The sequence below is a fragment of the Pyrgilauda ruficollis genome, unplaced genomic scaffold (assembly GCF_017590135.1).
Source record: "Pyrgilauda ruficollis isolate IOZ18807 unplaced genomic scaffold, ASM1759013v1 scaffold59, whole genome shotgun sequence".
Classification (NCBI taxonomy): Eukaryota; Metazoa; Chordata; class Aves; order Passeriformes; family Passeridae; genus Pyrgilauda; species Pyrgilauda ruficollis.
This window is the reverse complement of record NW_024527599.1, coordinates 1,903,350-1,928,886: the sequence shown is the minus strand read 5'-3', so window position 1 is coordinate 1,928,886 and position 25,537 is coordinate 1,903,350. Positions and strand designations below refer to the sequence as shown.

At 47.0% G+C, this 25,537-nt stretch overlaps 1 protein-coding gene across 1 annotated transcript; it reads right to left on the bottom strand.

Annotated features, from left to right (window-relative positions):
- Positions 1–1,712: 1,712 nt before the first annotated feature.
- Positions 1,713–21,976, bottom strand: PPM1D (protein phosphatase, Mg2+/Mn2+ dependent 1D). Its single transcript, XM_041482612.1, has 6 exons — positions 21,389–21,976; positions 17,055–17,283; positions 14,838–14,962; positions 7,984–8,174; positions 6,205–6,444; positions 1,713–3,125 (listed from the first exon to the last, which is right to left on the bottom strand). Exons 1-6 carry the CDS (start codon positions 21,825–21,827, stop codon positions 2,583–2,585), a joined length of 1,767 nt encoding a protein of 588 aa, XP_041338546.1. The 5' UTR covers positions 21,828–21,976; the 3' UTR covers positions 1,713–2,582.
- Between the last annotated feature and the right edge of the window lie 3,561 nt (positions 21,977–25,537).

The window sequence follows — 25,537 nt, the reverse complement described above, 5'->3', positions numbered from 1 at the left end:
GGTTCTGGAGCTGCTGCCCCTCAGAGCTCGGGTGCTGTGGCAGCGCTGGAGACACGGCTGAGGAGCGGCCTCAAAAGCCCCAAAGGAGCTCCAAGAGCCATGGAGAGAGACTTTGGACAAGGGCCTGAAGTGACAGGACACAGGGTATGGCTACTTCCAGAGGGCAGATTTTGATTATAGAAAGAAATTATTCCCTGTGAGGGTGGTGAGGCCCTGGCACAGGGTGCCCAGAGCAGCTGTGGCTGCCCCATCCCTGAAGTGTCCAAGGCCTTGGACACTTGTTGGACGGGCTTGGAGCAGCCTGGGACAGTGGGAGGTGTCCCCGCTCATGGGTGATGTTTAAGTTCTCCTCCAGCCCAGCCCAGTGTGTGATTTATGTTTACAGGTGTCCAGCAGTGCCCAGGTGCCTCAGGGTGACACACGGGGCACTGGTTCAGGTTTCCAGACAGTGGCACCAGGTCAGGAGGGGGTGACCTGCTCTGGGAATGCACCTGACTCCTGTGACAACACCATCATCCACATACCAGAAGAATGAAACAGTGACTGAAAACATTCACAAAGTGCCTAGGAGCAGGTTTGCACAGATCACAGCTTTATTTCGCAAGAAAAAGTTGGAACTCGGGTTTGATCTTACCAAAGGAGCCTCTGTGAACTTACCGGGTGTAAATTCCCCTGTCTCAGCTTTGAATATTCATTTCAGAGAAGTCAAATGAGAAAAGAGGTGGGCGAAGTATAGGCAGGAGTAAACTGCTGCCAGTGCAGTTAATCCTGACCATCCTCCAGCAGCTTCCCCAGGAAAAATTGTAGGGTTGGATTAATTTATTAAGAGTAAAAAAGAAAAGCCAAAATGTGGAGAAGCCCAAGTTTACAACTGCTTGAGAAAACCTGAATGAGGCTCACATTTCTGAGTGCTGCAGAATTCTACGGAAACCTAAATTTTGCTTTTGTGTAGAGCAAAAACCCTGGGAAATTCACTATAAATCTTTTTTCTTTTGCATACTTCCCTTGCAAGCAGTAATACAGTCATCTAAGCGAGGTGTTACAGTCACTCCTTGGAAGGTTCAATGCAAGCTAATTGAAAACAGGTAATTATTGTTGTTGCCAGGCAGTTGCCACACGCACTTGTGGCCTCTGCAGCCTTTCCTCCCCATCTGGGGCAGAATTTCAACATCACAGCACAACTTTATGGACTGAAGTTACTCCCCACATCCACAGAAATAAATCCTTGCAGGATGCAATTTGGACAGGCTGTTTCTTTCATCTCCTAAGGCAGCGCTGTGTTCCCAGCATGGATGAAAGGGAATATTTTCAGGAATAAAATCCCCTGGGATTTCTGTAACCATGGTAACACTTATAGATGGCAGGCCTGGTTCCAACCTGGCTTTTATTGTTCCAGCAGTAAAGAACTGGGTTCTACAAATAACCATCCTGGAATAAAGAACTGCCCTCTTGCTTTCCCATCAAAATAAAATTTTTAAAATTTAATATATTGCTACAGTTAAACATTCAGGATAAAGTGCCAAGATCAATTCTGTCATAAATCTAACTGGGATCTCTTGTTTCCTAAGCCACAGTGAGAAAGGGGAGAGCATTCAGATATTTAATGAATACCAGATAAACATGAATATTTTTAGTATTCACATTTCACTTCTGAATAAACACCAGAACTTAAGCTTAAAATAAAAATTAAAAAAATAAAAAGCATCCCCATCAAATTTTCATGTGTTTTATTGAGGTGAACATACACATGGTCCACATAGCCAATGAAAATAGTCATAAAATAATTTAAGAACTTGTGTTGAAAGGTTATTAGCAGCACCATCAGTATTGGAATAGCAGAAAACACATCTCAGGGGGGCAGTGATGCCTGGATAAAATGCCATCATTTGGAACAGGGGATGGGAATGGCTTTGTTGGATGCTCTGGGGAGTTGGAGTTTTTAAAACACACTTTTTTTTGCTAAATACTTTTGACGATTATTGTTACAAAAAATACAACTAAATAAGATACTGCATAGTATTTTAATTAACATAAAATCGACATTGAGGTGTGTAAAGCAAGACTCAAATCTCTGCTTCCACATACATTTCATTTCTGAGTAGAGAAATCTAAAATTTAAAACCAAAATATAGACCTAGTGTATTCTCTAAAAGACACACTTTAGGTGGAACGTATCAGACTACGAAAATACATATCTTCCATTCTGTTTAATAATTTACTTTAGTTAAAAAGTTGTGAAATTCTCCTCACAAGAAGCAAAAGTATACAAATTGATGACTTTAGTAAATTAACAAAAAGGATTATTTTACTTTTTGTTTTGTTTTTGTTTTTTTTAAAACAAGGCTTAGCCCCGCAGTAACAATTATACAAGGAAGAAAAGAGACTACATTTATATGAAGGAATACAAATTTACACACATTTTACAGTGACTTATACCCTACACATCTACAAAATTCACAGTTATAATACAAGCAAGTACAAGGCTGGGATAAAGCTGTCGGATACCAAAAAAAGTTCCTACTTTTAAAAAAGAAAAATCACCGGGAAGAGCTCCAAACTCGCGCAGCCACCCGCAGAGCTCCTCAGCAGACGCACACGGCTTTCCTGGGCGGGTGGAACAAGGAGCTGCTGAGCTTTTTCTGCCCGCGGAGGCTGCGCCTCATGGCCAGCTTGGCCGGGCTGCGGCGCTGCGGGCCGGCCGCGCCCTCGCCCGGGCCCCGGCCCGGCCCCCGCCGCGGCTTCTTCACCGCCGGGCCCGAGTTGGATTCCTCCAGTGTCCGCTTAAAGCTGGCCGGCGGCGTCCTCTCCGCGTCCTGCGCCTTGCTTGCGCCGTTAGGGGACACCTTGAAGGCTTTTTGGTCCGTGCCTGAGTTGGCTGAGTTGGAAGGGGAGAGGTTGACAGATAAACCATTGCTGTAGGATTCCTGTAGCCTCAAAGCCAGGGCTTTGCTGCACTTCTCCTCCTGGGGCGCTGAATCCTTCGGGGTTCCTCCTGAAGAAGGTAAACTGCTTTTGGCAATCTCGTTTGGCAGCTCCAGGTATTTTTCTGAGAGCATGTTGCTGTGCAGGAGGGGAGGAATGGGCTCGGCAGAGTTCAGTCGTGGCCAGGGGTCATCTTCTACGAGCTGAGGGAAAGGGAAACAAAAGACTTAGGCATAAATATAATCATAGAATCACAGAATGATCTGGGAAAGGACCTCCAAGATCACTTATTCCAAACTCTGCCATGGGCACGGGCACCTTCCACTATCCCAGTCCTGCCCGGCCTTGGACACTGCCAGGAACAGACTTTATCCCACGAGGGTGCAGACAGCGTGTGGCACTTTCAGAATTTCCCTAAACCTTATCAAAGGCAGGAGGATCCTACTCCACAGCAGACTCATCTTCTCTCCCTGTTGAGAGGTGGAAACAATTCCAGATGGGGACGTGAACTGCAGCTGCAGAACACTGAGGGAACTGCAGGGAATTCAGGGGACAAGCAGTGCCTGTAACAACCTCTGTGATCTTCAGCAGCAGCACTCCCAACACCCAGCCAGGACTTCCCAGCAGACACTGACAGAGGCACTGCCCTTGGATTGATGTGTGGTCAGTGGCCAAAGAGCAGCGAGAGGCTCCTGACCTTTGGAACGTTCAGCACTCTCAGTTACTGCATAACCAGGTTATCAGGGCTGGGCAAACTCCTCCTCAGCTGCCCACACACAGGGGCAGTGTCAGCCAGCTGGAAATACTCCTGTTTGCTGTGCAAAGTGACACTTGTCACTGCCTATGGATCCCTCCCAGCACAGCCAGCACTCCCTGGGAAGCACAGGCAGTGAGGGGCCAAGAACCAGGCACTTCTGAACTCTGACCCTCGTCTCTTCTGCAGCCTCTGAGAAGGATTTCTGCCTCATTCTCAGTTTTACCAACAGGAAAATGGGGACAATACTTGCTCTCACTATCCACAGGGGGATTATGAAAATTAGTGTTTATGCAGCACCCTGAAGATAGGAATTCTGACCTTATTAAAGATTTAATTGTGAAGAAGTCCCTGGTTACTCGGTGAGTCCTTCAAAAGTAAATTTCAAGGCCACACCACACTCCCTCAGTGGAAGGCAAATGGCAGTTATTATTTTAAGAAAATCATGTGCTGCAGACAGAAATGCACACAGCTGAATCAGTCAGGGACACATCTCAGGTGAATAAACAGATGCTTCTGAAGCCACAATCCAGAACAACTCCAGGTTTAATGAAATGCACTCCAAAAGAAAAGATAATCAGGATTGTTCCCAGCTCCACACTGGTTTCCCACTCCTCTCTACTCCTCTGTGGCTGCCCATGTGTAGACAAAACCATTTACGTAACATTCCTTTATTACATTTAGCAACACAAGAGGGAAGACCTTTATGAATGGAATTTTAAAGGTTATTCTTCATTTCAGTTGCTGCAGAACCCAGAAGGACACCAGATCCCACACAGAGAGCAGCTCTGGCAACGCTACTTCAGCTGCTCAATTTAATTTCTGACATTGTGTCACATAAAACTTAGTTTTATGTTTTTTATTGTGCAAGACATTTTATGTTGTGGCTCTTTTCCCCAGCATCTCCTGCTGGTGCAAACAGCTGAGACTGAAGCAGGCTTTGGGAAGCCAAGGAAAGGCACAGGATGGAGTGCTGGAGAGTGATGTAACAAAACAGGAAAAACAAACCACCAATCACCAACTGAATTTCCCAACAATCCAATCAATCTTCCTCACTGGCCTCAGGAATACTGGAATTAATTTGGTATTAGTAATTGCTGCCAGAAGGACAAGCAATTAAGAAATACTTTTGTTTAATTAAGAAACTTTGGTTTCCATCTATTTCCGAATTAATTGTTTTGGCAGGTAGCAGCTGTCAGGTGTCAAGGCCGTCCCTGCTTCCCTCACAGAAACTGTCACTGAAAATTTTAAGAGCACTTAGAATTTAATTTTTTTTCCTCAAGATTTTGCTAGGTTTAAAGCTCTTTCCATGGATTTTGCTCCACTAGATGAAAGGGGAGGAGACAAAGTTGAAGCTTGCCATTTTATTAGCAGCTTGTTTCTCCCGAGGGAATGTTTAAAACTCCCTTTCTAATTTCTGCTTTCTTTTCCTTTGCCCAAAGGACAATTATCTGAAGATTCTGCAGAACATCAAAGGACAGTGACTTAAATCAGGAGCAGCTGGTAATTACTGAAACAAACAGCCACTCATAACTACACTCCAGTTCTTAGAGGGGGGGAAGAAAAGCCACAAAACAACAAAACAAAAATCCTCTGAAGAGCTCTGCTTTATGTTAACAACTCAAACTTGCAGCCTCCAGAAAGACCTTATGTTATGATGTCTCTGCTTCAACAAAGAACATCAAATCAACCAAAGGAAGATAATGAGATCTCCCAGTACAGAAAGAAAATGTTCTTTACAGCAACATGTGTTGGAACAAATTTAACCTTCCAAAAAAAAAAAAAAAAATAAAAGCCCAACACCACCACAAGCAAACAAACCCAAATCAAAGCAGGCCGTGTCAGGAACGGGTTCACACCCTGCAATCCCTGGGCTGGGCAAGCTACACGAGCACCTGGCAAGGCAGGAAGAGAAAGTGCAGCCCAGCCTTGATTTCTAAGGGGGTGTGCTGGATGGTTTTTTTATACCTCTGAGCCCCACTCCGGTTCCTCTCTGTCTCAAAAGGCTGCCTTGAATCTTGGGGAGGATCTCAGAAAACTTACTTTAAGAGACAATGCATTTCAAGGTTTGTAAAGTAACTACTAATTTCTTCCACATTAGGGAGGGAGCACAGATCAGCAGCTACAAATAAACAACCAGCAGCAATTCTGAGAATTCATACATTGGAACACCAAAAGCAGAGTGTTAAAGTTCTTTAATAAACATTGTTAAAAGTCGGTTCCAGTCCTCCAAACCTTTGCATGTGGAAGTATTGAGGATATAACTGTAGCTTTCACAGAATATCCAGAGCTGGAAGAGACCCACAAGGGTAATGGAATGGCAACACCATGTTTTAACCAACTGAGCCAATCTCAGCAATAGATTATCTAGACATATACAGTGAAAATTCAAAATTAAAACCAGCAACATTAAACAGTGACGCATATTGACAGCTCAGGACTTCCTTTGAGCATTTCTGAATCTCTGGCGACATTCCGATCCCCGCAGGGAGCCGGGGGAGGCAGAAGGGGACACGGAGAGCCCTTACCTTGAGGGGGGGCGTGCAGCAGCGGGAGGGGGGCAGGCTGCTGGCATCGGGGCTGCTGTAGCTGGGCCCCTCGGCCAGGTTGAGCACCAGCTCCTCGTCGCCGTCCCAGCGGCCGCGCTCGCGCAGGGGCGCGATGCAGATGACGATGGCGCTCGTGTTGTCCGCCCGCAGCATCCGCTGCCTCCAGCGGCCCAGGGCCCGCCCCACCAGCATCCGGGCACAGGACTGCCGAGCCTCGCCCTGGGGACACAAGGATACACAGGGACACTGTCACACAGGGGACACTGTCACACAGAGCATCACTCACAGAGAGCCACCAGCATCCAGGCACAGGACTGCCGCGCCTCGCCCTGGGGACACACGGGGACACTGTCACACAGAGCCACCAGCACCTGGGCACAGGACTGCTGTGCCTCACCCTGGGGACAACAAGGATACACAGGGACACTGCCACACAGGGACACCAGGTTCCAGGCACAGGACTGCCGTGCCTTGCCCTGGGGACACAGGGGACACTGTCACACAGGGCATCACACACACAGTGCCACCACACACACAGAGCCACCAACATCCAGGCAAAGGACTGCCACGCCTTGCCCTGGGGACACACAGAGGACACACAGGGACACTGCCACACAGGGACACCAGCATCCAGGCACAGGACTGCCGCACCTTGCCCTGGGGACACAGGGGACACTGTCACACAGGGGACACCAGCATCTGGGCACAGGACTGCCGAGCCTCACCCTGGGGAAACAGGGACACTGTCTCACAGGATGTCACACAGAGCCACCAGCATCCAGGCACAGGACTGCCACGCCTCACCCTGGGGAAACAGGGACACTGTCTCACAGGATGTCACACAGAGCCACCAGCATCCAGGCACAGGACCGCTGCACCTTGCCCTGGGGACACACAGAGGACACTGTCACACAGAGCATCACACACACAGAGCCACCAGCACTCGGGCACAGGACTGCCACGCCTTGCCCTGGGGACACACAGAGGACACTGTCACACAGAGCATCACACACACAGAGCCACCAGCATCCAGGCACAGGACCGCTGCACCTTGCCCTGGGGACACACAGGGGACACTGTTACACAGAGCCACCATCACACAGAGCCACCGCCAAGGCATCTCATGCCACACACTCTCCATGCCCCACAGCCACTCCAGAAATGCTAATTAAAACACATCTTCCTTCTCAAATCCACCTGTAAATCAGTTTGTGGTGTGTTCCACATACATACGGTGCTTTAAACAGCATAAATAGCTTGTAACACAGCAGTAGCTTGTAAGAGGTTGGAACACAAGCTACAGGCTTTCCAAAGTCCCTCATGGGGTTTGCAGAGTGTTTACTCTCTGATGCTCCAATATAAATTCTCAACTGTTTTGTAAAATAAATCAGAGAGTAATTTAATTCAGTCTAAACAGTCTGCATTATAACGTGCACCTTAATGTGAAATAAATTTAATGTTCAGACAGCGTTTTGTGTAACTTCCTTAGAGAAGAAACTCATTATCTCCTTTATTACTCACAGACAACACCCTGATAGTCAAATTTCCCCAAAACATAAAGCAAATGATTTAAACTATGTTAACACCCATGGTATTTAACATCAGCCACACTGTAACAACTCTTATGTTACGGCAAAAGCGCCAATCTGCCTGAACCCCAGCAACTCCGCGGGGTGCTTTTCATCCCTGCCAGGCTGAACCATTTTTAGAGGTAACAAGGATGAAATTTCCACACTGCCTTCTGGCCACTCCTCTCACCATGAAATACTTCTTCTCCTCGTGATCCTGGCACATGGAGATGGCATCCTGAGGTGGGATCATGTTCCAGAGCCCGTCACTGCCAAGGATGATGTACTTGTGCTTCTGGGGGTCAATCGTGTGCACGCTGGTGTCGGGCTCGGGGGACACAACAAATTCCCCACTGTAGAAGTCATAGCTCCAGAGATCACCTGGCAAAGCAGCAAACGGGTTGGAATTGTTACATAACACATGAGAAATCTCACTCTTGGAAAATAGAGAAAAATGTTCCTTCCCAGCAAATCCATCGCTATCAGCCTTGAGTTTCCAGCAGGAACATAAGGAAATTCCAGCCCAGTCACAGCTGCTGCCACCTTCTAATCCTCTTTAAACTAAACCAAGCTGTAATCAGAGGTGTTCTACCCTCTTAATACAAGCATTTGTGGAAAAAGGAGAAATGAAAGAATTAATACCTAGAAAATGGTGAAACCTTAACCACTCTTCAAACTAAAACCTATCTGAATTAGTTGAGCTCTCCTCAAACAGAAGTAAAACCTGGCTTTGTTGATCCCACACCAAACGTGCAAATATTTCTGTGTGCAGGAGCCACAGGGAAGGGACAAAGCAAAAAGCAAAGGAGGAGACTGAAGCCTTTTCCCTGTTCAATTCCCTGTGCCATTGCTTTTCCTCCCACAGCTCGAGCATCCCTTGCAAAGCCACACGGGGCTCTCTGCAGCTGAGCACTGCCAAGTTTGGGAGCTGGACAGGAGCCACAGGGACCTGGGCACTGCCTGGGCTCCAGCAGGAAGGCAGCAAAGAAGAGCTCAAGCCTCTCCCCAGCATGGCCTGGTGCAGGGAACATTTCTATTTTTAAATCTCTCTCACTGTGTGAATGAGTTTGGGATCACCTCACCAGAAACAAAGCTGAACAACACATCAAATCATCCCCTAGCTCAAGAGCTCCCTCCAAACCATTCTCAAATAAAAACCACTCCAGCAGAAAAATGCATTTCCATATCACTTTATTTCAATTCTATTTATCAAGTACACTTGAAAAATTAAAAACCTTTTCTAAGGCTAAGCCTTCAAATCAAGAATAGTAGTAATTTGCCCCAACACCTCTTTTTAAAATTTATTTCCACGTTCACAAACAGCTTCCTGTAGTGATAAACAGCAAAAAGTAACATTATTATTACTTGAAAGCACTGGCTACATTTTTCTGTGCAGAACACACAGCTTTAAAAGCAGAAATTAATTGAACTGTCAGAGCTGAGCAGCAAACAGAAGCTCAACAACTCAAGAAATAAGGTTTTGTCAGGCTCTTCCTCTGCTGGACAAAGCCTGGAGCTTCTTCCACATCCATCAGCACCCTTTTTAAGACAATAAATAAGCTTTTTGTCTTCCTCCTTGCCTCCATTAGCTTTGCCTTAAGCTATCAACCAGTTGAAAAGACTTTTCCAGACCAGGAAAGGGAATACTTCAACTCAATTACCGCACTCCACCGCAGCCCATCCTCATTAAAGCCCCGGCTCTCCCTGGCCGCAGCAGCCCCACAAGCACACGCTGCTAATGAGTGCTAATTAAAAGCCAAGCCCGCTCCTACAGAGGTGTACTCTGCTGCCGACAAAGCCAGCTGGCAGTGAGATCAAAATAAATACTGTAACAGGAGAGCTGAGCAATTATTGCATGTGAATTGCCACGGAAAGCCCTCCTGCACTCGCAGCTCCTCACATGGCTCTGTCACGGCCACAGCAGGTAAAACCAACACAGCAGCATCAAATTCCAACGTACACAATATTTTCACCCATCCATTTGCCAGTTTGTTCATAGTGATGTAGGAGAAATGACAAAATGTTATTAGCTGAATCGGGTTTTTAATTAAAAACACTGTGCTGGGGGATAAAAATAACCTGATGTTCATTAATTTGGGTTTTTTAGCACACATGTCATCCTGTCCATCTGCTCCCTTCCCGAGGAAACAGCCAAGCCATCACCACAGTGATTGCAGGGATCTGCTCCAGGAGAAGAAGGCTCCTCACAGGGATAACTGGGAATGTCACCGTGGCCACCAGGCCAGCTCCAAGGATCACAAATTCTGAGGGGCACAGAGAGACTCCCACAGACCCCTCAACCCCGAGCCCAACCCATCTCATGGGGAGAAGGACATTTATAGTTTTATTTCGTTTTTTTTCCCTGAAGGGCTGAGCTCCTCAGCTTAAGGCAAACCTTTCTGGAGCTGCTGCCCAGCTGTGCCCTCACATCCCTGCCCAGCTGTGCCTCCCACACCCCTGCCCAGATGTGCCTCCTCATCCCAGATGTGCCTCCTCATCCCAGCCCAGCTGTGCCCCCTCATGTCTGCCCAGCTGTGCCCCCTCATCCCTGCCCAGCTGTGCTCCCCACATCCCAGCTGTGCCCCCCTCATCCCTGCCCAGATGTGCCCCCCTCATCCCAGCTGTGCTCCCCACATCCCTGCCCAGCTGTGCCCCCCTCATCCCAGCTGTGCCCCCTCATCCCAGCTGTGCCCCCTCATCCCTGCCCAGCTGTGCCCCCCACATCCCAGCTGTGCCCCCTCATCCCTGCCCAGCTGTGCTCCCCACATCCCAGCTGTGCTCCCCACATCCCAGCTGTGCTCCCCACATCCCAGCTGTGCTCATCCCTGCCCAGCTGTGCTCCCCACATCCCAGCTGTGCTCCCCACATCCCAGCCCAGCTGTGCCCCCCTTCCCAGCCCAGCTGGAGAGTTTAACACCCCAGCAGTACAAGGCTGCAGAGGTATTTTCTGTGGCAGCCTCTGTCACAACTCTGGGAAGGGAAAAGGGAGAGGGGAGCAGGCAGAGAGCAGAGAACACGTTTCCCTGAGCATTTCACAGGGCTCTGAACTCTTTCATTGTGTTCCAAAGCAAGCAGACAGAGCAGTGACCCTCTGGCAGCCTGGGATGTGCCAGAGGCTGCAATGCCAGGCTCTCAGGCTTCCACTTGAGAGCCAGACTATTTTTGTTCTGAATTAAAACCCAAACATTTACTAAACTCTTGACAGTCTTGTTCTTTAAAAAACTTACACACTGGGAGTATTTCTTTCAGTGTGAGGTTTGCATATTTCTTTTCCAAACAACAACAACAAAAAAGATATTAATGTAGTTCCTTCCATATCTTCCAGAAAAACCTGTTTCTTAGTCCTGACTCAAATCAGAATAATAGACAGAGATCTACACTGCATCTCACAAAATGAAATAGATGTTTGAAATCAGATACTAAAGGAGCAGGAAACTAATTTAGCTGCCTGTAAGAATATATCAAACCAGGCAGTCTCTCTTACTGTTACCTTATAAAATCAAACAACAAAGCTACTTCTAAGTCAAGTGCTGCCAGGGAAGTAAAGGCAGTTACAAACAAAACCACCCATCATGTAAGTGGGCTGGATTGGATTAAACCCAAAGCCTTCTTAGAGCAAAAGCATGTCCAGAAATTACATAAATCAAGTCTTTCATTTCAGTTTCTGGAGATGCTGTTTTGCATATAAAAAGGGTTTTTGATTTTAATAGAGGAAAGAAAACTTTACTTTCATAACTCAGTCCAAAATAAATCCTCGGTTTGATTAATCCCAGAGCTTTTTAAATCAAGGTTTTTCTCCACAAGGAGCCACAGGTGCCCTCACATGATGTGTGTTACACACAGATGCCCAGAGCAAAGCACACACTGCATTTGGCACTGCACATTTATTATTTTGTCTCAGGCCTGAAGAAAATTGTACAAGCTACAGCAAGATATCCTGAGGACAAGAAAAGAATCCCAAACACACCCCAAGTTTGTCTGGTTTTATAGAGATAAAACAGAAAAGCAATTATCAATGGAAGCTGGAAATTGCTGCAAATATACAATTCCATGTGATTCAGGTTCACGGCCTACAATGGAGCAGGAAGGAAAAACTGAGTGACAGCTGTGCCCACTCAGTTTGGTAATTTAATTTGAAAAACAGTTAAATGCATGTAAACAACCCTAAAATCTTACACAGCAATTTCCTCAGATTATTTGAGGTCAGCCATAGCCTCTTCTCCAGGATTTCATGGTATGTGCATTCAGAGAGCCTCACAAAACAGCTCTGGCACCCAGTCAGTGGCTCTGGAAAACAGCTTCCCCATCCCTGTCAGAAACTCCTGCAGCAGCTCCACTGCATTCCCTGTTCTGGTGCAGAGCTGCTCCTAGAGGGCAGCAGGAAATTCCTGTAAGGTGGAGGCTGTTCCACCTGAAATAGGGGTGAGTCTATTCTATTCCTACATAAAAAAAACCAGGGAAAGCAGAGTTCATGTTCCCACAGGAGGGAGTGGTTGAACCAACGGGCTCCTGGCTCTGGTTTCATCATTCATTCATTTAAACACCTCCCAAACAGCTCCAGCAGTGCCAGGCAATCCCTCACCACAGATTCTTGGGTATCTATTACAAGGCAAATCAGTATTAAAAAAAAAAAAGATGTTCTCATTGCTCAGAAAAGGTCAGCAGAAGTAGCTGTGAAAACACAGAACTACAGCTTAAAATGGTTTATTAGAAGACACAAAACCTGCTGTGTGCATTAAAGCATCTCACAGATGCTCTACAGGGACAGCACAAAGCCCAAACATTTGACTTGTTATGGGGCTATAAATAAATCAAGCATTATTTAAATACTTAAATACAGCCACTGTGCATACCACAAATGCTTATTTTAGGGCAGAAGGGCACTTCTGACAATCAGAATGGGAGAGGGTATGTCAAAAGAATTCATCTGGCCACAAGGATTTCTTCTGCACCAGCATTTTCTGCTGCCTGAGTGCAACTTTTCCACAGTGCTTTATTCCTGCTAATTCCAGAACCTTTCCTCAACTCCTTAAGAGTGCACTGGACTTAAAGACTGGGGGATGAGACTACATCAAGATATTTTAAAGTGTTGTCAGAGACACTTAAAACGCCATCTATGATCTAAATTTTCTGATTAAAACCCCTAAAAATCTTCCCTATTTTAAATATAATAAATTCCCAACTCTAAGCTTCTCTGTTGAGAGTTTCTTGTTGTCCTGCTAAAAATTTTTTTTCCAGGCTGGGACCAGGCAGGAGGGATCCTCAACTCCTTAAGAGTATACTAGACTTAAAGACTGGGGGATGAGACTACATCAAAATATTTTCAAGTGTTGTCAGAGACACTTAAAACACCACCTATGATCTAAATTATCTGATTAAAACCCCTAAAAATCTCCCCCACTCTGAATATAATAAATTCCCAACTCTAAGCTTCTCTGTTGAGAGATTCTTGTTGTCCTGCTAAAAATTTTTTTTCCAGGCTGGGACCAGGCAGGAGGGAAGGCTGGTCCCAGCATGGGGTTTGAGCTTTCAAACCCCAGAATTGATAAGAGATAGGTGCTCCCATTTTTTGGACCTGAAAACTCTCCAGTAAATCCTCTCTTCATGCACTTGCTGGCAAAGAATGCACTGGGGGCTAACAAATGCATGGTTCCTTGAATTCCCATCTGCACACAAACCTCAGCCAAATCCTTTTGTTCAGCTTGCTGGGAGCAATCAGATCAAAAGCCAGCAAGCTCTTTAGACAGGCAACAAACTTACAATCACAGGAACAAAAGATGCATCAAAATTAATGTTCACATTTTGCAATCCAGGAGGAACACCTCCCCTGTCCTGCAGGAGGGAACAACAGGGATGTGCTGCTCAGGGGATGAAGGTTTTTTTGCTACTCATCTCTTAGCTCCAAAGGATTCACTCAAACTTTCAAGTCAGACCTCCTAACCACAAAAACTCTATCCTACATGAAATATGACACATAAAGACTTTCAAATCCTGAGAAAAAGTCCTTAAAATTTTTCATTTTCAGGCACCTGTGATTCCTTGCTTGACACACAGCTGACTCTTCCATGTTCATTGTCACTGCAAAATTCTCCTTAACTCTGGACAAATCCCTGTGGCACAGCTATTCCTGCCTGTGAAATCAGACACAGCAAGGCTCTGGAATGAGCCAGACCCTGGTCCCAGAACAGCCTGTCCCCAGGGGCACTGCCAGCTGACCCAGGAGCACTGACAGCACTGCCATGGGCCTGCCAAGCTGCCAGCCAGGAATTCCAGCACAGCTCTTACAGGAAAAACCACAATCCCTTCAAACCAAACCCATGCTGGGTATTCCTGCATAGAAGATTCTTCACTGCACAAAGGGAAGGAACATGAACAGCCAAGGATTGGCATTCTGCAATGGAATTTAAGGAGAAAAATGACCAGAAACACTAACACTCATGGGTAAGAGACGCCCAATAATTCAGTTAAGAAGTACTTCCCAAAAAAAAATCACCACAGGATATTTCAGGACAATTTCTAGTCCTGCAATATCCCTTTCTGTCCTTGGAATGAGGTGCTCCTCAAAGACAGTTCCTCTCATTTCTAGTGCTCCCATAAAGGCAAGTTAAAGTTAAATCAATTTAACTTTCATCTCATTCTATGCCAAGTCTTAAAAAAAAAAAAAAAAAAAGATTCTCCACAAAAGAAACACTGAAGCAATTCATACACAATCCAGCAAAACTTGATTTCTGGTGCAAATGAAATGAAAATGTGCAAGCCCTGTGTGTGTCCAGGAGGGAGAGCACATTTGTCTCCTTCTCACTGATATAGTGGGACTGTAATTTTTGACTGGTAAAATTAAATCCATCCTTGTATGGCTGACACAAAACCCTGCAGGTTAGCAGTCACGTTCTTCTCTCCCCAGTTACAACGTTACTCAAAAAATGCACTATTATTGTATTAAAAACACACTTTTAAGGCCCAGACTTTGAGAAGGCAAGTGAGGAGACCCTTGTACATTCTTTGTTTGCAAACCCAGGGGATGAGCAGAGCTGAGGCACTCACCAAGGGCTCTGGCCACGGCCAGGAAGGGGATCTGGTCGATGACGGTGCTGCGGCGCACGGGGCCGTTGTGGCTCAGCCGGGGCCTCTTCCACACCACACGGTTCACACCAGACTTATTGATCACACTGAAAGCACACACAGGGGCAGGGGTTAGCAACAGCAAGGAGGAAGTTGGTGTCAATGAGGAAAATCAGTTAAATATGCAAATGTGGAGGTAATAATGATGGCAGCCCTGGGGGAGTTCCTATTCCAAAGCACATGATAACACTTTGATAGCTCCATATAAAGCCAAGAGGAAAAGTGAGAGATGAAGGGCAGAAGAAAAAAAAAAAAGCAAGGTAATGAAGACCTGGAAGAAATTCTGGCTGGTTACAAAATATGCAAGAGTGTCAGAGACAGAGCAGAACGGGATTTGCCTCTCTCAGATGAGGACCATCAACCTCAGCTCACTCAGGTGTAAACTGCACACAGTTCCTCCTTCAGTCTTCTCCATCTCCCAAAGTTTGGCTGTACAGAGCAGCATCCTTGAAACAACAGCAAAGAAAGAAGCAGCCTCCTGAAAGGATTTGCTTGATGGAAGGAACACCAACAGGAGACAGACACAAAAGAGGAGCTGTCCCGGGTTGGTGTCTGCAGGAAGCAGGAGACAGGGAGGACAGCTCTGCATTTGCATGTGAACACCTGCTCTGAGGCACTGAGCTCTGGTTTAGCTCTCCCAGATGGCATTGGAGGGTCAAAGGAGCTACAGAGCAAATAACTGGGGCAGCTGTGTCAGGCAGGGAAGAGGGAAGAACAAGTATGAACCACCAAGGAATAAGAGCTAATGAAACCAGGAACTAGCAAAGCTTGGTCCCAACCAAGTTAGGGACTGGATACTTGAAAGTTCCTTTCATCCAAGGAACAGCCATTGGTAATTAGAAACTGAGCAGCTCTGGAACAGCCTCAAGATTCCTCATGCTGAAGCCATTCAAGATGCACTTCCTGACACTTCAAAGGCCTTAACAACAAGGGCATGTTCTGCTCCATCCAGAGCACGGCAAAGTCAGAAACACCACGTCCTAAAACCTGATCTCATCCACTTGTTCTGCTAATGACCACACAGAGCTCACTATTGGGAAAAAACCTCATCCCACACTCAGACTGTTACTGGGAAAACAGCATTTTAATGGAAGACTCCCTCATGCTCTCTCACTAAGTGTTTCCAGTTTGCTCTCATGAAAGAAAAGGCATTCCCAAGCACAGCTGCTCAGTTCCACCTCACTCCCACCACATGCTTCACAGCCAGCCTGGGAAAAACAGGAGGAGCAACAGTAAAAATCTTAAAAAAATTAAAAATTAACCATTCCTGTCAATACTAATTTTCAGGGAATGCTTCTTTGCACCTTCAGAGACTTCCAACCTCTGAGAAACACCCTGGAAACCTACAGCAAAACTGCCCCTGCTCAACTCCCACCTGCCAGAGACACAAATATCTGCAGGTTAATGGGCTGACAGGGCTCCCAGATGAATGATGTCAGCATGAAACCTTCAGTGATCCCTGCTCGAGGAGCAAACCATGCCCATCCATCTGGTGCAGCACCAGGAGGACACAGAGCTCCCAGATCCCAGCCCTGGGATTGTCTCCAAACATTTGTGCCACCTGACAGAGCCCTGTCTGCTCCCCCTCACCCCCAGGGAACACACACCCATCCCAGCTCAGGTGTGCCAACATCTGCCAGCCCCTGCCAGGGAAGGAGTGGCTCCTGGAAGGACAGGTGCTAAATTGTGGTGTTAGAACAGCAAAGGGAGGATTTTGTTTCAAATCCAGGATTTTTCTCATGTTCCCTAAGCAGAGGCTTTGAGGAGCCCATTCAACAGCTGCCATTGTCATCTCAGGGACAATGCAGGATGCCTGAGAAATTACAGTGCTGTGACAAACTGGATATTCCAGACTTCCTATCATTTTACCTACGTGAAAAGGCAATTTGCACAACCTGAAGGTTGCTCAGAATTTAAAGAGAAATAGGCCAAAAATGAACATTTAGAAGTGTAACTGCCCCTCAGCTGTGTGATCCACCAGGAAATTAAAATTCTGGATACACCATAAACCACTAGCAAAAAACACAACCGTGTAACAATGCTAATTTATTCCTCAGTAAGCTGTAAGACAAATTAAGAAGACAAAAGAGAAATAGCTGAGATTCAGCTCCTTGTGTGAGTGAAAGCAGACAAACCTACCTGCCCCCAAGGCCTTCAATTCTCTCCCTTTCTTTGGGAAGCTCTGGCTTGTGGTCCTGTGTCACCTCCACAGCTCTCACAAAGTCATCCTTGGGGTCATCCTGGACCCCCAGCACCACTCCTGAGTCTCCCACGTGGGCCACGTACATTTTGGAGCCGCGGATGATCACCACGCTGGCCGTGGTCCCCGACGTGCTAGGCAGGCCTGTCATGGTCTTGGGCCACTCTGCTGCAAGGAGAAACCAGGCAAAAAACAGACAAAAAGCACAGGTTTAGTTCTGGAGAACTGGGAATGACGTGAAGGGTGTCTCAGAGGTTTGTGGGGTGTTACACCAGCCAGGCCCAGCGGTGTCCCCAGGTCCCCCCTCTCCTTTAACATCCTTCCCCAGCCTCAGCCTAAACTGACACAGGATCAAAGCACCACAACAGGGTTCTAAAAACTGTCTCCTCTGGTTTGATATTCCAAGCATCACTAGAAGAACACAGGGCAATATCCGTGGGGGCTGAACAGGATCAATCAAGTGTTTCATTGAGATTTACTCTTCACTTCCCTGTCTGAAGTAGTAGAAATGTCTTAAATTCAGTTATTTTGTTTGGATATTTGATTGGTAATCTGGATTTGTGGACATTCCTGATCCCCTTGGAAGGGAGAAAAACTGCTATTTTACTTTCATAGGCTGAACAGCAACCTTTAGTGCTGACATCTCAAATGCTTTACTCATATTTCCCTTTGGAGGGCTGAATAATTCAGACTATCTCAGTGTGCTCTCCTTAAATTCTACAGGAGATATCCCTGGAATTCAGAGTAATAACACAACTACACCTGGTTAGGGAAATCTCCTTCCCCAACTGCTTTGCCCTCAAACCACTTCTATGAACTTGCTCTTACACTGCTCTCTCCAATTACATCCCATCCCAATTTCTCTTTCATGCCTTTCCTATTTTTGTATCTACACACACAAGCTGATCTTTGCCCAAAAGTGCACAAACCAACTGAGACAACACCCCCATGGAGCCACACCATCCTCGTCCCACCCCAGCACCCACAAAAGCAGGCTCAGCTCCCAGTTATCAGTTGGTTCCAAATGCCAGCAGCAGCCCCGTGTTTCTTCTTCACTGTACCCACTCACATCTTCAGACAAGCTCCAAAGGGAGCCTCATCTCCCTGTCACATTCTATCTCCTGCTCTTCACAAGTCAGGCTCACACAGCACTACACAAAAACTCCACTGTGACACAAGCTGTTTGCAGGAAATACCCAGCTCAGGCTGCCAAAGCACTGCATCCTCTATTTGTGCCTGTGGCACACGAGGAGAGAAAAGGAAAACACAGTTATACCTTATCCTCCATGAAAACAGATATTTTAACCATCTAAAGCTTTAAATAAAATTTAAAAAATGAGGAACTTAAGTTCTAGTGGCACTGAATGATGGTCAGGTGCATGAGGGAAAAAGATATGGAAGAGAGGTGATGGAAAAGGAGAATTTGGAGAAGTAGAATTCACAGGCAGTATGAAGAAAAAAGTTGCATTTCCTCAGTGTGAACTACCAAGACATCCAGCACAATTTAAACATTTAAGTTCCAACAGTTCTAGCTTTGTGCTCTAAACACTAAAATGCACTTTCTCCCTAGGAGCAGCTTTATTTCAAGAACACAAACATTCAATCAGCTTATTGGAAGTACTTTGTCTGGCAGTTTTAACTGTGGATATTAAATCTAACACATTCCAAAAGGAAAGCAAACAAGGGAGGGAGCCAAGTGGTAATGAGGACTTCAACCATGCACTTAACAGAAAACAAGCTGCAACTAATGAGTTTTTGTCAGTGTAACAACCCCTGAACAGCAATAAAATGTATTAGAGAGTCAAATCAGTCTTTATGGGGATGGGGAGCAGAGAGAAGGAAATCACCCACTTGTGGGAGAAAGAATGATGCAGCAGCCTCAGATTTTAGGCTCAACAAAACCAGGAATTATCTGCCTGTCATCCAGAGACTGTAGTTCATGCCTTGCTCCTGTTCAGAGGTAAGTGTTAGATACAGCCCAGTTCTCTCTGTAGATTGTGTCTCACCAGGAACCAGCAGAAGTGTCAAAACTGCTGGGTTTTCTTCTGAGCTCAAGTATTAAAATCAAATCCATGGACACAACTCCTCCACAGATCAGGACCATCAACAGCACATCTTTCTAAAACATTTTCCCCTCTCTACTTGAAAACCACTGCCCTTCACACTCAGCTTTGTAACTTTGAACTCATAAACTCATTCTGTACCTTCCAAAATGAACTCTTACTCCAGAAGACCTTTGGCATTCAGGGAATTTTATTACTACAGAATTAACGCCAGAAATGATCATCAGTGACAAATGGGCATTTTTCTGGTTTAGTTCTTCTGGTACTGTCATGGTCAGTGTGGTTTGTGTCTATCAGGGGATACCCACAGAACTTCCAACAACCTCAGAGCAGCTGAGTACAAGCTTCCCTTCCAACAGCCAACTGGAAGCAGTGAAGCCTCCATCCTCCACCCCAAAATTCCAAACCATTCTGCCATACACTTCAAGATACCAACATGGCCAGTCTCCATTTCATGTCCCCAGTGTCACCAACACACAGTTTAAAAGCTGAATTACACGTGGTAGCATGGAAAATTATTGCCTGTCAGTAGAATTCACACTGGGACTCCACACCAGGATGGAGTAACAAAGCAGAGATAATGATGGGCTTGTCCCACAGAAGTGGGGCTGTTCAGCACGTGCAGCAGGAATCAGGAGGAGCAAACACGCTCTGGACTTTACTAAACAACCCACCTCCAAGTGCCATCAAAGGCTCCCAACCAGAGCTGAGCTGTTTCTCACAATAATTGAAATTGCTTCCACAACCCCGGTGCTGTTTGCTAAACACCCATTACTGAACAGAGCTTCCTGCACTCTTCTCCTCCCTGCCTTGGTGCTCACACAGAGTTCCAGTGACAAATGACACACCAGGGCCACTCAGCCAAAAAACTGAACTCCTTATCTTCCCCCACCCCATGCCATGTCCCCAGTTCACACATTTTGCTCCTTATCACCCAGCCCTGCAGCCCAGGAGGTCGCACACCCCATTGCCAAGGATGTGGCCAAGTTCTGGTGCTTCTAAAATTCACACCCTTCCCTCTGTACCCTCAAACTTACTGTTCCTTCCCCCAATATCTCCTCAAGTATCTGACATTTGCACAACTTCTCTATTTCGCTATTCAAGAAAAAGGAAAATGAAACTGTTTTGAAACTATAATTACCCCGCACCCCTCCTGAACCACTCACTGAAAGGCCAGGGTGCTCTGAGTGCAATTCTTGCTTTTCAGGTTTCCCTCCCAAGCCCAGCTGTCACTGTCACTCTTCTGGATCCAGTTTTACCGTGTTCCACACCTCCCTTCACAAGCTGAACTCTTGCTCTTGCTTTTTCTCTGAGGCTTTTGAATGCCTAAATGCACAAACGATACACACACATTCTATATAAACAACCACGCTCTAAGTCAGAACCTTCACCTCAGGAAGGAAAAAAGCCTTTCAGAAACTCCAACTGCAGCCTCACAAGACCTCGGGAGAAGGATGAGTACAGGAATGATGACTGTCACTTGTCTGGGCATGCTCCTCTCCTTAACACTGACTTATTTACAGCTTCCATGCTACTGCAATTAATCAACTAACACATACATAAATACAGAATGATGATATACATTTCTATCAAAACCATCCTCAGGATACTAAGTTTATTTTCTATTTGTCAGGGACAATGAGTATTCCCCCGTGCTCGCACACGAGCGAGTTATAAACCAGACACATTTCAATTCTTCCATCAGGACTCACAAAAACAGTCGGAAGCACCGTTAGGGGAAAAAACACCATTCCCAGCCCACTTCAGTTTGCTAAAATTACTTTTTTTTCCTCTTTTCATGACGCTAGGGAAATCTAAGGGGGAGTTCAGTGCGATTACCCAAGGCAACAAGATGAAGACCTTCCTAATGAATCGAATTTGGAAATTGACGCCTAACACCCCGAAAACAAACTGCAGCCCTACCATCGCACCATTCCCAGCTACGTAACACAGCAGCGTATCCTCGCCCTGTGTTTACATCTCTCTTCTCCCAGCGTGCCCTCCAGTTTTTCTTGTTCTCCCGAATTACTCGGCTCGGCGGCCGGGATGTCCTCCCGCGCTCTGCCGCGATTCCCGGCGCGGGGACGGCAGCGATGGAGGGAGGGAAGCAGGGAGGGAGGCAGGCACTCACAATAGTGCGGGAGAGGGGGAGGAAAAGGCGGCTGGGGAGCGGGGCGGGCGGAGGGTCCGCGGCGGGCGCTGGCACTTACGCAGCTTTTTCCACATGGCGCGGTGGCAGGCGATGAAACCCTTGCGCAGGGCCGCGCACACCTCGGCCGGCTCCGCCGAGCAGAAACCCTTCTGCTTCTTGATGAAGCCCCACAGGTTCTCCCGGGCGAACTGGGCCGCTTCCCGCCCGCCGTGCCCGTCGCACACGGCGAAGAAGGCGACGGAGCGGCGCGGCCGCCGCCCGGGGCCGGTGCCCGGGGATTGCGCCCCGTCCTCGGCCGCCCGCGGGGCTGCCCCCCGCCGCCGCCCGCTCTCGGCCGGGGGCTCGGCGCCGCTGGGGCCTGCGGGCGCCGCTCCGCCTTTGTGCGCCCCGGCCGGCGGCGGCTCGGGCTCCACCACGATGTGGGTCACGTCCTCCATGTATTTCCTGCCGCCCTGGTCGGAGAACACGCTCACCCCGAGCGCGTACGGCCCCTCCATGGGGAGAAGCGGGGGAGGGGGGCGGCTCCGCGCGGCGCTCCCGCCGCTGCCCGCCCGCCGACGACTATTGCTGGAGACGGCGGCGGCGGCGCTCGGGCATGTCCGCGGCGGCCCCGGGCCGCTCCCGCTGCCGCTCGCTGCGCCCGCCGGAACGGTCACGGGCGCGGCCGGGGCTCCGCGGCGCCCCCTGCGGCCGGCGGGTGGGAGCGCAGCGGCGGCGGAGATCCCAAAACCGCGACACAGCCCGGGCGGGACGGAACGGGACGGGACCCACCGGTCCTGCTGCTGTCCCTGCGCTGACACCCCAACAATCCTCCCTGGGCATCCCTGGCAGCGCTGTCCGGACGCTCCTGGAGCTCCGGCAGCCTCAGGGCCGTGCCCGTTCCCCGGGAAGCCCGGGCAGTGCCCAGCACTCCGGGGGAAGAGCCTTGCCCTAAACCTGACGGAACGGGACGGGACCCACCGGGCCTGCTGCTGTCCCTGCGCTGACACCCCAACAATCCCCCCTGGGCATCCCTGGCAGCGCTGTCCGGACGCTCCTGGAGCTCCGGCAGCCTCGGGGCCGTGCCCGTTCCCCGGGGAGCCCGGGCAGTGCCCAGCACTCCGGGGGAAGAGCCTTGCCCTAAACCTCGCCGGACACAACTTCAGGCCGGTCCCCCGGGTGCTGTGGCTGCTCAGCAGAGAGACCGGGGTCTGCCCCTGCTCTCGCCCTCACGAGGAAGGCGTAGAGAGCCATGAGTGTCCCCGCGTCCCCTCACCACACGCGCCCCAAAAAGGCTTCACACAGAGCTCAGCCCCGCAAGCAGGATGCAGAACGGGAAGCACAGGATTCCTCCCCTGGCTCCAGGTTGTTACTCAGCCCTCCCCTGGCTCCAGGTTGTTACTCAGCCCTCCCCTGGTTCCAGAAACCCCCTGGATGTTACTCAGCCCTCCCCTGGCTCCAGAAACCCCCTGGTTGTTACTCAGCCCTCCTGTCCCTCCCTGCTCCAGGAACCCCACTGTTGCTCAGACCCCCATCTTCCCCTATTTTCCCACTTTATTCCCACCAATGACCCCTCTGCAATTACACATCCAGGCACCGTTTTATGCTCATGACCATTTAAGATGTTTCCTTCAGGCTGGAGGGGTTTGTGCATTTCGTTTTTATAGCTGAAATTCCAGACATGGTTTTGCTGCCAGCTCCCAGAGCCCCTTCTCACTACAGCGAAAACCACCATGGAATTTTGCAAAAATACTTGCTTGGAGGTAATTGTTTGGCTTAAGGACTGCAAGCCCTTTGGACTTCCTTCCATCAACCACATTAAAGTCAGCAGTATTTAAAAAATAAAAAGGATAGCAACAAAGCTTTGAGTTCCTGGAGTGCTGAGGGATTTGCAAACCTGTTACAACCATTAATGAATTAATCCATACTAATCCAATCAGGTAAGGATCCCTTCCTACTTTACAGGTGTTTATACCCTCAGATCAATCACCAGATCATCAGCCCCAATATAGAATTGCTTTAAAAATCTGACCATGAAGTTTCATAACAGCATTTTATATAAGTGTAGTCAGCATTTCAACAGGAGACAAAGACTAAATTGAGCTTTATGCAATCCCAAATATCACAATGTATCACTATTTCTGTCTTAATTAACATAAAAACCACGGACATGACACATCAATTGTCAGGCCTGCACTGCCACCCACATTGCAGGACATTTTTAATGACAAAGTAACCAGAAAACAAACAAACTGGCTTAAAACTGTCAAAAAAAAAAAAAAAAAAAAAAAGAAAAAAAGACAAAATAACATTGTCAGACCTGTGTCATTCCAGGGATAGCTAAAGCCCATTACTTCCAAAAAGTGCAATATCCCTATTTCACAGCTGGATAAATGTAGCAGAGATGTTGTCATGTGAGGAGTAGCCTCATTCAATAAAGGCAATGCTTTCCTAAATAATTTTGAGTGGAAAAAATCACAAGCTATTCCAGGAACAGAGCCACACAGATTGGCTCCTACCCCTACTCTTTACAGAAACATGCTTTAGGTAGTCCGACAAAAAGAAGGAAGCAAAGGAAAAAAACCCAAATATTCTGGAAGAAACTCTTGATCAAACCCTAAGGTATTTCTGTCTTTTTATATCCAAGTATTGCTTTTGCCTTCCCAAGTGAAAAAGTGCCTCATTTCTGTCAATACTCCTACAATTGAGACAATAGCCATATAAATCATACCTACACTCACAAATTCAATCAAATTACAATACATTAAAGATGTTTCTGCCTGCAACAACTACACTCTCCAAACTGCTGTTGGAAAAGCAAAGTGCTTCAAGATTTACAGGGCACACAACCACCAGATCCTGCAGCAACTCAAACCATATTTCCTCATTTTCTTCTGAAGTCCTTCAGTTCACAAAAAAAACCCCTTCAACTAAACCAGACCCTCAGAAATAGGAACATATAAAAGTTGGAGAGGCAGGGAGAAAAATTTCTAATAAAGATGAAGTTTGATGCACAGAGGAAAACTTTGAATAAAGATGAGGCTTGACAGAAAGTGCCACTGCCATTTCCAAACCCCAGGACCTAAGGAACAGGCAATAACTGAAGGGCAATTTAACAATTTTTATGCATCCTCGATGCTTTTATAAAAATGGGGAGTGCTTTTCTTGGTTTATGCTTAAAGGAAGCAAATGCTAAGCAGAAATTGCCATCAGTTCCTCAGCCATATATTTCAGATGCAGAAGTCGGGTTAAACCACTCCCAGTTAAAAGCTCTCTTTACATAATAATTTAATTTATTTCAAATATAATGTTTCTAACCCAAAACAATCAGATATTTACTTGACTGCAATGATAGCTTATCCTCATTTTGTCTAACAGTTGCTGAAACAAATCCACCTCAGAATGCTCTGGTTCAGCTAATTTAAATAATTTCTCACAATTAAAGGCAATGATTCCTTTTGTGATAAAAAATTCAGTTTTTCTTCTAACTGGGGCTTTAAAAAAACTCAAATAGGCTTAAACTAAATCAGTTACTTTTTTTTTACAGCAGAATTCTATCCCCTCAGCTGCATCAGACAATCAAAAGAAACAAGCCAGGTACATTTAAATTCTTCCTAATTCCCCATCCCAGTGTGCTGCTGGGTGAGCAACCTCCTGCCCTCTCTTCTCTTCCCTGGCAGCTTTAAAGATACTTTAAGTTATATTTTGCAAAAGCCATGACTCATTTTGTCTGACAGATGAAATATATGTAATTACCAACACATGAAAATTCACACCAGCTTAATGTCAGATACAGAAAAGCTCAGAATTTAGGTACAAATATTAACGATAGGACAGCAGAAAGCAGCAGTGCCCACCTGGCTTTGGCAAACCCACCTCCTTAAAGCCTTTTTCACCTGAAAATAATCTCTGCATTTGGGGACAGACCTTCATATCTTACTGCTTGCAGACACCTCAGAATGTTTCTCCTTCCTCCAGCCCCTAATTAAGCCCCTAATTAAGCTCCATCAGCCCAGCTGACAATACCCAAAGGTTGCTACACCTCTTGCATAGCCCATGTAAAATGTGCCAATCATTTCAGCAAGGGCTGAGAAAAAGCATGAAAATCTCCTGTAAAAGAGGAAACTAAAGTGAACAACATCCACATTTTTAAAGGTTTTTCCCAGTCAGTGAAGGAAGGTGGGACCTGACCCCACAAGGAGTTAACACCCCTGGGTCTAATGGATTA

Excerpts from the sequence above, each read along its gene's own strand:
- PPM1D (XM_041482612.1), bottom strand. The coding sequence starts at position 21,827 with ATGGAGGGGCCGTACGCGCTCGGGGTGAGCGTGTTCTCCGACCAGGGC. Across the intron at positions 8,175-14,837 it reads GGCCGTGGCCAGAGCCCTTG|GTGATCTCTGGAGCTATGAC; the intron begins GTGAGTGCCTCA and ends CTGCTTTGCCAG. Across the intron at positions 3,126-6,204 it reads GCTGCACGCCCCCCCTCAAG|CTCGTAGAAGATGACCCCTG; the intron begins GTAAGGGCTCTC and ends CCTTTCCCTCAG.